Genomic DNA, 12446 nt, shown 5'->3' on the forward strand with positions numbered 1-12446 from the left:
GTTGGTGATGCTGAGGGCGGAGGGGGTGCAGGTGAGCTGGGTGGGTGATGCTGAGGGCGGAGGGGGTGCGGGTGAGCTGGGTGGGTGTTGGTGAGGGCGGAGGGGGTGCAGGTGAGCTGGGTGGGTGATGCTGAGGGCGGAGGGGGTGCGGGTGAGCTGGGTGGGTGTTGGTGAGGGCGGAGGGGGTGCAGGTGAGCTGGGTGGGTGTTGGTGAGGGCAGAAGGGGTGCAGGTGAGCTGGGTGGGTGATGCTGAGGGCGGAGGGGGTGCAGGTGAGCTGGGTGGGTGTTGGTGAGGGCGGAGGGGGTGCGGGTGAGCTGGGTGGGTGATGCTGAGGGCGGAGGGGGTGCGGGTGAGCTGGGTGGGTGATGCTGAGGGTGGAGGGGGTGCGGGTGAGCTGGGTGGGTGATGCTGAGGGCGGAGGGGGTGCAGGTGAGCTGGGTGGGTGTTGGTGAGGGCGGAGGGGGTGCGGGTGAGCTGGGTTGGTGATGCTGAGGGCGGAGGGGGTGCAGGTGAGCTGGGTGGGTGTTGGTGAGGGCGGAGGGGGTGCGGGTGAGCTGGGTTGGGTGATGCTGAGGGCGGAGGGGGTACAGGTGAGCTGGGTGCGTGACGCTGAGGGCGGAGGGGGTGCAGGTGAGCTGGGTGCGTGATGCTGAGGGCGGAGGGGGTGCAGGTGAGCTGGGTGCGTGTTGGTGAGGGCGGAGGGGGTGCAAGTGAGCTGGCTGGGTGATGCTGCGGGCGGAGGGGGTGCAGGTGAGCTGGGTGCATGTTGGTGAGGTCGGAGGGGGTGCGGGTGAGCTGGGTGGGTGATGCTGAGGGCAGAGGGGGTGCAGGTGAGCTGGGTGCGTGTTGGTGCGGAGGCTGGGGTCTGGGCAGATTGCAGAAGGTGGGGGGTGGCACAGGCAGGAGAGGGAAGTCATCTGCCAATTGTGGGCCCCACCTGACTCCGGGGTCTCTCAAAGGGAGGTGGCAGGGGAAGTAGTTCACAAGGGAGACCCATGAGCCCTGCGGGGAAGTATAGGGCCTCCTGCCCCGGCTCCCCATCGCTCCGTCTTTTGTTCGTCCGTGGTCCGATTCCCCAGTGCGTATGAGCCCCTCTTCTCTGCTAGCTGCTGGTCACAAGGCTTATGCCCATGGTGGGAACAGCCAGGTAGGATGCGTGGGCCGGCCTGCTGGGGGCCTGGAGAGCCCCTCCTTTTTGGTGCTTGGGCATGCACTCTGCCCTCACTTAGGAGATTCTCATCCAGCTCTGATCGCTCCTTCACCATCTGGGTTAAAACTCACTCTGATAAAGGGGAAAGAAACGTTTTCCTGTTAAGCTCACTCTGTCCTCCGGCTCCCACAGAGACGTGTTCCGTGCCGCCTGTGGAAAGGGCCTTCTCCCGTGGTTTTCCCCCTTTCTTGGACGGCCCAGCGTCCTGGCCGGGTCGAGGCAGCAGGAGAGGACGGGGAGCCCAGCTGTCAGGACGTGTCGGAGTTGTGGCGTTTGAAAATGTTGGAAAGGAGCAGAGAGCATCTGAATGCCACCAGGCTTGAGCACAGACGGTCTCCTGACCGAGGCTGGCGGCTCTCGTGGCTCCCGGCAGGACCGCAGGGAAACCCTGCTGTGACCTAGTTTGTGTCCCCGTCCAGGCGGCTCCTGAATGTGAATGTGCGGACATGGGAGGAGACACCAGCCGCTCTGCTTCTAATTAAGGAATGGTCACGCAGTCATTTAAAAACCGAAGACAAGGCAAAATGACAGTAATGGCAAAACTGAGGCATTGCTGCTTTTTCACGTGGAGTAATAACTTCCGGAGATGGTGTGTTCTGGCAGCACCCTCCCTGGCCCCTGGTTCCCTGTCTCCAGGAGGCCCCTGCACCTTGCCGTCCTCAGGAAGGATTTGCAGCCCGGCCCAGGGTAGCCACGGGGCCTGGGGTTTTCTGGGCAGGAGGGGCTTCGCAAGAGTGGTTGATGGTCGGCGCCCGCAGTGGGGCCACCACTCACCTTGTCCCCAGCCCCACAGAAGCTCTCGACAGGCTGGCCCGCGTGCAGCAGGCAGGAGCCCCGGGCCCCGTGTCCTGGCCGGGCCTGAGGAGCTTCGCCATGAGCTCTGCGAGGACCAGCCCTCGAGAAGCCCGAGCTTGGCCGCCCGTCCTCGCAGGGATGGTCACGGCACCTGCCGTGCAGGATCTGTCTTCCGAGGGCCGGGGGGCTGGACCTGGTTCCCAGTGTTGGACCTTGTTTTTTGTTTATCGGAACTCTTTCCAAGTGAAATCTCGGGAGCTGCAGTCTGAAGGAGGGGAGAGGAGCTGCTGTGGTTGGAGCCGTGGGTGGGGTCCTCCCTCCGCTTCATCTGAGGTCCCAGGCTCCGGGTTCCAGGGGCTCCCTGCTTCTGCGTGACCTTCTGTTACTTTACGTGTCCTTCCTAGATGTGTGTTCTTGTGGTTGGCCGTACGCCGTGCTCACCATGGGGTGGTAATTCGAACCAAGAATCGGGAATCGGATCTTCTCTCTCCCAGCGCCCCTTCTGCTTCTCCCACTTAGGACCCCGCTCTGGGCCGCAGCCGAGCTCCCCCCGACAGACACGGCCCTCACCTCTTCCCGTCACACGCGGTGTGCTTTCCCCGCGGGTTCTCAGAGCCCCTCCCACGCTACCTGGTCCCTTGGTGCCCCGCCTCCGCTGCAAGAGCCCGTGGTTGGGGTTGGTTCCCCTGCTGGCGCTCGGGGCCCTCCACGGACACCGTCCTGAGCCGCTCGGATCCGGCGCTTCTCCCACGAGAAGTCGAGTTTTCCTCGGTGTCCATGCTCAGCAGGCCGTTCTGATTTTGCTTCACAGGGAGAGTAAGGGTCGATGCGGCCAGAGTAGGGGCGCTTTGTGAAAGGGACGTGTAGGGCAGGCTGGCCTCCACAGACATCCCCTGCCCTCGGGGAGAGGATACCACTGTGGAGAGTACGAAGTATTTGCCGCTGGGGACATTTTTTCCAAATGTTAAAAGAAGTTCTCATTATGGGGAGTTTTATGCAAAGAAAGAACCTGTAATATTACCCGTTTCCTGGGTGATTTCCAAAATCACCCTCGCGGCCCTGGGGCCTTTGAAGCGCCTCACAAACATGGAGGTGCTTTAGGTGAAAACAGTCGCAGAACGCCGACGCGACCATGGGTCCTGTCCTGTGGCCGATTGCGCGTGGGTCCGTGTCTCGCGTAGGATGCAGAGTTCCACATGGACGCGTTGAGGACTGACCTTTGTTTGCGTGTCTTTCAGGTGTCATTTGCTCACATCCGGATGCTTCTGCAGAGAAAGCCAGGAACGTCCTCGCTGTGGAAGCCACCCCCGGAGAGCTGGTAGGAGAGGCAGCAGCTCACCAGCCGGCCCCTGGGCACCCAAATTCCATTAATTTCTCTTTCAAACAGTGGGGAACTGAGCTCAAGTGAGTCTTTGGAAAGCGACGTACGAAACTGAACATGGGTTCTTTCTGATAACGTGTTACAATTTTGTGCATGAAATTCTGCAAGCACCTTGCATCTGTCGCTGACAAGGTCCTTTCAGGTGCGGGGTTATTTCTTTAGCCCGTGTAGAGGGTCTGTTGCACGCTTCGTCCTGAGCCAGACGTGCTCACACCCGGGGTTTGTTTCCACTCGCTTGACTCTGTGAGCTAGGTCATACGGAAGACATGTTGCAGAAACAGAAACTGGCCTGGGAAGAGTCCTTGTCCGAGGTCACAAGGCTCCCAGGCTGCGGAGCCGGAGCATCTTCCCAGGGGGCCAGTCCCCTTCCCAGGCCTCCGGAGCTGAGTGTGTGTGTGTGTGTGTGTGTGTGTGTAAGAAATACTTGGTTGAGATATAATTCACGTACCATACCGTTCACCCACGTACAATGTGCGGTTCGGTGGTTTTTAGTACATACAGCCAAATAGCCATCACCGCAGCCAATTTTAGGACACTCTCATCCCCCGAACAGGAACCCTAGTACCCGCTAGCAACCCCTTCCCGCTTCCTGGCCACCCTCGGCGACCGCTGATGCGTTTTCTGTCTCCGCGGCTTTGCCTGTCCGGCGTGGTTCTGGTGAATGCCCCTGGGAGACGAGCCCGGCTCCTGCTTGCGGGCTCCTCCAGCACCATAGCCTCGGTCAGGCCCTCGTGTCTCCATTCTGTGGGCAGAGCACAGTGTGTGTGTGTCCGTTCTGCCCTCGACGGCCATGCTCTTAGGATGGCACTGCTGCGAACACTGGGTATGGGTTCTGTGGGGCGTGCTTTCGTCTCTCTTGGGTCGCGCTAGGGGTGGCCCTGCCGGGCCAGACGGTAAATCTGGGCGTGACCTTTTGGGGATGCACGCGTCCCCACCAGCGTGGGTCAGGTTGCGGTCCCGTGTCTTTCCAGTCCTCACCATCCCCCCGGTGAAGTGGAGTCTCGTAGTCGGGATTTGCATTTCCCTAGTGACTAATAATACTGAGCGACTTCATGTGCGGATTGCCATTTATAGATCTCTGCAGAGACCTCTCCTGAGATCCTTTGTCCACTTTTTAATTGCATTGTCCTTTTTTTTCTTTTAATATCTTGAAGGTATTCACAGGCTGACATGCATGGAAGTATCTTGTTCTTTTATTTTTTATTTTTCTTTAGAGAGGGAGGTGGGGGGCCGGCAGGGAGGGGCAGAGGGAGAGGGAGAATCTCAAGCAGACGCCACACCCAGCAGTGAGTCTCACATGGGGCTCGATCCCATGACCCTGAGATCATGACCTGAGCCGAAACCAACAGTCAGATGCTTAACTAGCTGAGCCACCACCAGGATCCCCCCAATTGTCTTTTTTTAATACTTAGTTTTTTAGAGCAGTTTTAGGTTTACGATAGATTGAGTGGAAAATAGAGGTTTTTTATACATCCCTTTCTGCACACGTGTGTATCCCACCCCCATGATCACCGGAGTGGTATATTTTTTACTGAGGATCAGCCTGCGCTGATGCATTGTACTGACCCAAGGTCCGTCGTGTGTTAGGGTCACACTTGCTGTCGTGCGTCCTGTGGATCTGGACACAGGTATGATGACGTGTGTCCGTCTATTACAGTATCACGCGGAGGATTTTTCATGGCCCTTAAAATCTTCCATGCTCTGCTTATTTGTCTTGCTCCCACCCCCAGCCCCACCACTGGCCGTCACTGATCTGTTCATTGTCTCCATTGTTTCGCTTTTTCCAGAATGTCCATTTTGTTGGAATCATAGAATATTGGCCTTTTCACGTGGATTTCTTTCACTTGGTAATATGCATATAAGGTTCCTCCATGTCTTTTCAGCCTGACAGCTCATCTGCTTTTAGTGCTGAATGATATTCCATTGTCTAGATATAGACAGTTTATTAATCCATTCACTCACTGAACAACAAAGATGTCCATCTTTGTTGCTTCCAAGCTTGGCAATTATGAACAAAGCTGCTGTAGACATCCATGTGCAGGTTTTTGTGTGGACATAAGTTCTCAACTCCTTTGGGTAAATGCCAAGGAGCATGACTGCTGGATTGTATGTAAGAGTATGCACACTTTTGTAGGAGACCGCCAAACTGTCTTCCAAAGTGCCCACACCATGTTGCATTCCAGCCATCAGTAAATGAGCTCCTCATCCTCACCAGCATGTGGTGTTCTTGGTGTTCCAGGTTTTGGCCATTCTTCTCGATGTGTGGTGGTGGCTCACTGATGTTTTAATTTGCATTTCCCTGATGACATATGACACAGAGCATCTTTTTGTATGCTTATTTGGCATCCTGTATCTTCTCTGGTGGGGTGCCTGTTAAAGTCTTTGGGCCAGGGGCGCCTGGGTGGCTCAGATGGTTAAGTGTCTGCCTTCAGCTCGGGTCATGATCCCAGGGTCCTGGGATCGAGCCCCACATAGGGCTTCCTGCTCCGCGGGAAGCCTGCTTCTCCCTCTCCCACCCCCTCTGCTTGTGTTCCCTCTTTCGCTGTGTCTCTCTCTGTCAAATAAATAAATAAAATCTTTAAAAAAAAAAAAAAAGCCTTTGGGCCACTTTTTTTTTTTAATTTCTTTCTTTAAATTCAATCTACATATAATATATTAGTTTGAGACGTAGAGTTCAGTGGTTCATCAGTCTTATATAACACCCAGTCTTTGGACCAGTTTTTAACTGGGTTATTTTCTTATTGGTGAGTTTTAAGAGTTCTTTATATATTTTGGATAATAGTCCTTTGTCAGATGTGTCTTTTGCAAATATTTTATTCCAGTCTGTGGCTTATCTTCAAATTCTTTTGATAATTGTCTTTCCAGAGCAGAAGGTTTTACTTGCAATGAAGTCCAGTTGATCATTATTTCTTCCATGAACTGTGTCTTTGGTGTTGTATCTAAAAAGGCATCATGACACCCAAGGTCATCTAGGTCTTCTCCTATGTTATCTTCTGGGAGTTTTAGATGTTTTGCATTTTACATTTTGGTCTATGGACCATTTTGAGTTGATTGTTGTGAAGAGTGCAAGGTCTGTGTCTAGATTCATGATTTTGCATGTGGATGTCCAGTTGTTCTGGCACCATATGTTGAAGAGGCTGTCTTTGCTCCTTTGTCGAAGATCAGTGGACTGTATTTATGGGGGTTTATCTCTGAGTTCTCTTTTCTTTTCCATTGATGTATTTGTTCTTTCTCCAACACCACACTGTCTTAATTACTGTAGCTTTATACTGAGTCTTGAAGTCAAGTATGTCATCCTCCAGCTTTGTTCTTCTCTTTCAATATCATGTTGGCTATTTTGGGTCTTTTGCCTCTCCATATAAACTTTAGAAATAGCTTGTTGATAGCTACAAAATAACTTGCTGGGATTTCGATTGGGATTGCATTGAATCTATAGATCAACTTTGGAGAACTGATATCTTGACAATATTAAGTCTTCCTACCCACGAACATGGAATATCTCTCCATTATTTTGTTCCTCTTTGATTTCAGTCATCAGTTTTGTAGTAGTCCTCACATAGATCTTATATATTTTTTTTAGATTCACATCTAAGAGTTTCATTTTCAAGGGTGCTAATGTAAATAATACTGTGTTTTTAATTTCAAATTCCACTTGTTCATTGTCTGTATATAGGAAAACAATCGGCTTTTGTATATTAATCTTGTATCCTGCAACATCACTATAACTGCTTATTAATTTCAGTAGATTTTGCTTATTCTTTCAGAGTTTTTACACAGATGATCATGTCATCTTGAACAAAGTTTTGTCTTTCTTCCCAATTTGTATGCTTTTAATTTCTTTTTCTTGCCTTATTACATTAGCAAGCATTTCTGGTACAGTGTTGAAAGGAGTGGTAAGAGGGAACATCCTTGCCCTGTACCTCATCTTAGTGGGACAGCTTTGAGTTTCTTACTATTAAATATGATGTTGGCTTTAGAATTTTTGTAGATAGTCTTTATCAAGTTGAGAAAGTTCCCTCTATTCCTAGTTTACTGAGAGTTTTTATCATGAACGGGAGTTGCATTTTGTCAAATGCTTTTTCTGCATCTATTGATATGAACCTATTATGTGATTTATTTTTAGTATCTTGATGTGATGGATTACATTAATAGATTTTCAAATGTTGAGTGAGTCTTGCATTGCTGGGATAAATCCCACTTGGTTGTAAAGTATAATTCTTTTTATATATTGTTGGATTTGATTTGCTAATATTTTGTTGAGGATTTTTGCATCTGTGTTCATGAGAGACGGTCTGTATTTAATGTCTTTTTGTGATTTTGGTATTAGGGGAATCCTGGCTTCATAGGTGAGTTAGGAAGTATTCTCTCTGCTTCTATCCTCTGAAAGGGATTGGACAGGATTGGTATAATTTCTTCCTTAAATGCTAGGTAGAATTCACCATTGGACCCATCTGGGCCTGGTGCTTTCTGTTTTGGAAGGTTATTATTGATTCAGTATTTTTAATAGATATGGGACTACTCAGATCTTTTTTTTCCTTGTGTGAATTTTAGCAGGTTGTGTCTTTCAAGGAATTGGTCCATTTCATCTAAGTTCTCCACGTTTATGTTATAGTATTTCTTTATTATCCTTTTAATTTCTATGGGATCTGTAATGATGTCCCATTTCATTTCTGATATTAGTACTTTGTGTTTTCTCTTTTTTTCTTATCCTGCTAGAGACTTATTAAATTGATGTTTTCAAAGGACCAGCTTTGGTTTCATTGATTTTTTTTTTCTATTAATTTCGTGTTGACAGTTTCATTGGTTTTCGCTCTAATTATTATTTTTTTTCTACTTATTTTAGGATTTAATTTGTCCTTTTTTTAGTTTCTTAAAATGGAAATATAGATTATTGATTTTAGATCTTTCTTCCATTTTACAGTGTGCATTCAGTGCTATACACTTCCCTCTGAGCACTGCTTTGGCTGCATCCCACAACCTTTGATAAGTTGCATTATCATTTTCATTTAGTTTAAAACATTCTAAAATTTCTCTTGAGATTTCTTCTTTGACCTGTATGGTTTTTTTAGAAGTGTGTTGTTTATTCATGTATTTTGGGATTTTCGTTATGTTTCTTTTACTGATTTCTAGTTCAATCCCACTGTGGTCTGAAGGCAGACATAGGATTTCTGTTTTATGAAATTTGTTGGGCTGTGTTTTGTGGCCTGGAACGTGGTCTGTCTTGGTGAATGTTCCACACGAGCTCGAGAGGAATGTGCATTCTGCTGTCGTTGGACAAAGTTGTCTTCACATCAGTGATATCCAGTTGATTGATGGTGGTTGAAGTCAGCTAAGTCCTTACTGATTTTCTGCCTGCTGGGTCCTTTCATTTCTGACTGAGGGTGTTAAAGTCTCAAACTATGGTGGTTGGTTCTCTTTGTCCCACGGTTTTATCGACACTCTTGTTGTTAGGGTGTATGAGTTGAGGATTGCTGTGTTCTTGGAGGATTGATCTTCTCTCGTTATGAAATGCTTTCTTTATCCCTCATGACTTCCCTTCCTTTGAGGTCTGCTCTGAGATTTGTACAGTTGCTCCTGCTTTCTTTTGATTAGTGTTGTTCTCACAGCATATTTCTCTCCTTTTATGTTTCGTCTATGTGTGCGTGTATTTAAAGTGGGGTTCCTGGAGGCAACATGCCCTTAGGTCCTGACAACCTCTGTCTTAACTGGTGCGTGTGGGCCTTTGATGTTCGCAGTGATTCTTGGTGCAGTTGAATTAACGTGTTTGTTACTGTTTTTCATTTGTTGCCCTTTTCTTTGTTCCTGGTTTTTGTCTCCCACTCTTTTTCTGCCTCGTGTGCTTTTATTTTATTTTATTTTTTAAGTAATCTCTACGCCCAGCATGGGGCTCAAAGTCATGACCCTGTGATCAAGAGTCACGTGCTCCAGTGGTGGAGCCAGCTGGGCGTCCCTGTCTCTGTGGTTTTCATCGAGCATTTTATATGGTTTCATTTTCTCTCCTTCCTTAGTATATCAGTTATACTTCCTTTTTAGCTTTTTTTTTTTTTTTGCGCTTGCTCTGGAGTTTGCGAAACACATTTACTGCTAATCCAAGTTCACTTTAAAATCACACTGTGCTGCCCCACAAGTGGGAGGGTTCCTCGTAACAGCAGAGCCGTCCCAGCTCCTGCCCCTGTCGCTTTGTTGGGAGAAGGGGGTGCACGGGGCATATATACATGGTGCGCACGCAGAAGCAAACATTGTTGGCGTTACTATTTGGAACGAGCAGTTGTAAGTTAGATCAGTCAGAATGAGAAGAGTAAAGGTCTGTATTTTACTCTCCCTGTCCTGACTTCCGGGCTCTTCCTTTTTTCTTTCTTGCTGGGTCTGAGTTTCTGATCTGTATTGTTTTCTTTCGTGCTGAAGAACGCAGCATTTTTTTGCAGGTCTACAAGCAACAAGCGCCCTCACTGTTTATCTGAGAAAGCCTGTTTCTCCTTCGCTCTTGAAGGCTAATTTCGCAGCGTACAGAGTTCCAGCATGGTGGTTTCCTCTCCGGACATTGGGCTTCTCCCTCCACTCACATCTTGCTTGCATGGTTGCTGAGAAGACATCGATGCAGGTCTTATCTTTGTTCCTCTGCGGGTCACGCATTTGTTTTCTTGGACTTCTCTCCAGATTTCTTCTTTATCTATGATTTTTCTGTAATTTGGGAAGGGTGTGCCAAGGTAAGGGATTTTTGGCCTCTGTTTTGCTTGGTGCTCCCTGAGCTTCGTGGAACTGTGGTTGGATGCCTGACATGAATTTGGGGAAATAACCCTCCTTGATTCAAATATTTATCCTTCTCTTGTCTCTCGAGGATTCTACAGGCATGTCCCGTAGCTCACAGAGTCTTTGCTCAGCCGTGTCCGTTCTACTGACAAGCCCAACAGGGGCACTTTTCATTTCCCTTGGGGTGTTTTTTTTCTGTCTTTTTTTTTTTTGGTTCTTTCTTGGGGGTCTCTGTCTTTCTGTTTATGCTCGATAGCCCTTAGCATGTTAATCAGAGTTGTTTCAATTTCCTGGTCTGAGGATTCCAGCGTCCCTGCCTTGTCTGGTTCTACTGCCGCTCACGCACTCCACATCACGTTGGTTTGCTTTGTCCCTTTTTCTTTTCTTTTTTTGAAGATTTTATTTATTTGACAGAGAGACACAGCGGGAGAGGGAACACAAGCAGGGGGAGTGGGAGAGGGAGAAGCAGGCTTCCCGCGGAGCAGGGACCCCGACGCGGGGCTCGATCCCAGGACCCTGGGATCATGACCTGAGCTGAAGGCAGATGCTTAACGACGGAGCCACCCAGGCGCCCCAACTTTGTCCCTTTTTCTTGATAGCTGGACAGGACGTACCGGGGAAAAGGAAGGCTGCAGGCCGGCCTCTAGGGGGGTGGTGGTGAGGTGTGGAGGGAGGTGTTCTGTGGTCTTGTGACAGGCGAGCCCTGGCCACTGTATGTGGACCCACAAGGGTTTCTCTGTCTTTTCCCCCGTAGGTGGCCAGGATGGCAAGGGGGGCCAGAGCTGGGGGTCTCTGGGCCCAGGTCAGTGAGGCTCTGGCTAACCAGGTTCCCCTGAGGGCAAGCCTTGTCAAGAGCAGAGTGCTCTGGAGAATTTAAAACTGGTTGCTTCCTGTCTCCCTGCCAGAAACCCGAGGGGACTTTTCCCCACGTTCTCTGGCGGAACCTGGCTGAGCTCCTGGAGGTAAACCTCACAGCACCTTGGGGGCCCCTGGGACCCAGTGCCCTGGGTCTGCTGCCCTCAGAGGGGTCTGCACGAGCCTCCGGCGACCGCCGGTCACAGTTCGGGGTCCCGCCCCACACGGGTGCGCTGCTGAGTCTCCCCTGCAGGAAGCTGGGCCTCCCGCGCTTGCCTGCCTGTCTCTCACGTCTTGGGGGCAGCACTTTGCCCCGCATCCCCGTCCCTCGTGGATCCAGGAAAGTGTTGGCTTTTCCGTAGTTCTGTGCTCTCCTTGCCGTTGGGACGTAGCGGCCCCTTCCAAGCTCCTCAGGCAGGATGGGAACCGGGCCACCCTGCTGCCTTCTTGTGGCCGAGCTGGGGGAGTTCTCGGAGTCGCAGTGTTTCTGCTCCTCTTCGAGGTAGCCGTGGAGCCCGGGGGACTTGGCTCAGCGTGGCTGTGCTGGGGGGGACACGGCTGGGGCTCCCTGCTTTCCTGCTGGGCCACCGGCTGCCTGTGGTTGGCCAGCTGCTCCCACGGGGTTTTGGGGTAGGGGCAGCCACAGGAACCACGCACACGTGGGGACACATTCTTTCCCACAGCGGCCCCATTCTCCTTTTACCCTTCTGGCTGGATTCAGTATAACAAAGAAACTCATTCTCCCCATGTTGTCAGTGGTGAAAATACGGCCGTGGTGTGCAGGGAAGCTGAATGGGGTGTGGCGGGGCACCCCACCCGTGGGAGACTCACCCCTGCTCGTCTGGCCGTCCGCTCTCCACATGCTGCTCTCTGCCCGGGCCGTCCCCCATGTCGAAGCATCACTGGTCCTCCTCCACCTGTGGGCGTCTCCTTGGTCTGACTGTGGTCCCGTCGGCCCCTGTGTCCCTGTATTCTGACCCTGGAGCCACGGTGTGCGGCCACAGGACCCTTGCTCCCCCGGGACCTTCACGCACTGGGCGTCCTCCCACGGGGCCCCCAGCCGCCAGCACGTCTGGCTCGTCCAGCTCCCGGGCAGGTGCGGAGGAGGAGCTCTGTGCTCCTGGAGATGCTGGGGAGCTGCTGAGACACCATCTGTCCATGCAACAGGCTACGTAGCGGAGGCTTAGAGCGGGAAGGTGACTTGCTCAAGGTCCTAGCAGACGTGCGGGAGAGCAGCAAGGCACCTGGGTCCCTTGGTTGGAGCCCGAGGCTCCCCCGCTGCCCACCCCATCCATCGTAAGAACGTAATTGGGGAGCTGTCGATGTGCCAGATTTTCATGTCGTTCTGTCAGCAGAACGGTAAGCCCGTGTGGATGAAGAGGAATTGTTTTTTCTGTGACAAGTAAGTTGACCACTTGGGGGAAGTTTGATAAAAGTGAGTCCCTGAAGAATT

General features: G+C 50.9%; 1 protein-coding gene across 9 annotated transcripts in view; it reads left to right on the forward strand.

The window, feature by feature from the left end:
* Nucleotides 1–12446, forward strand: part of TBC1D2B (TBC1 domain family member 2B) — a 65042-nt gene that overhangs the window by 18491 nt on the left and 34105 nt on the right. For all 9 annotated transcript variants that reach the window (XM_045899269.3, XM_054513264.2, XM_064569763.1 and 6 more), the window contains exon 3: nucleotides 3246–3411. In XM_045899269.3, the coding sequence (XP_045755225.2) occupies nucleotides 3246–3411 (166 nt within the window). The remainder of the gene's footprint in view (nucleotides 1–3245; nucleotides 3412–12446) is intronic.

The sequence above is a fragment of the Mirounga angustirostris genome, unplaced genomic scaffold (genome assembly GCF_029215605.1).
Source record: "Mirounga angustirostris isolate CCGP_5_RB_7025 unplaced genomic scaffold, mMirAng1.0.hap1 SCAF_9, whole genome shotgun sequence".
Lineage (NCBI taxonomy): Eukaryota > Metazoa > Chordata > Mammalia > Carnivora > Phocidae > Mirounga > Mirounga angustirostris.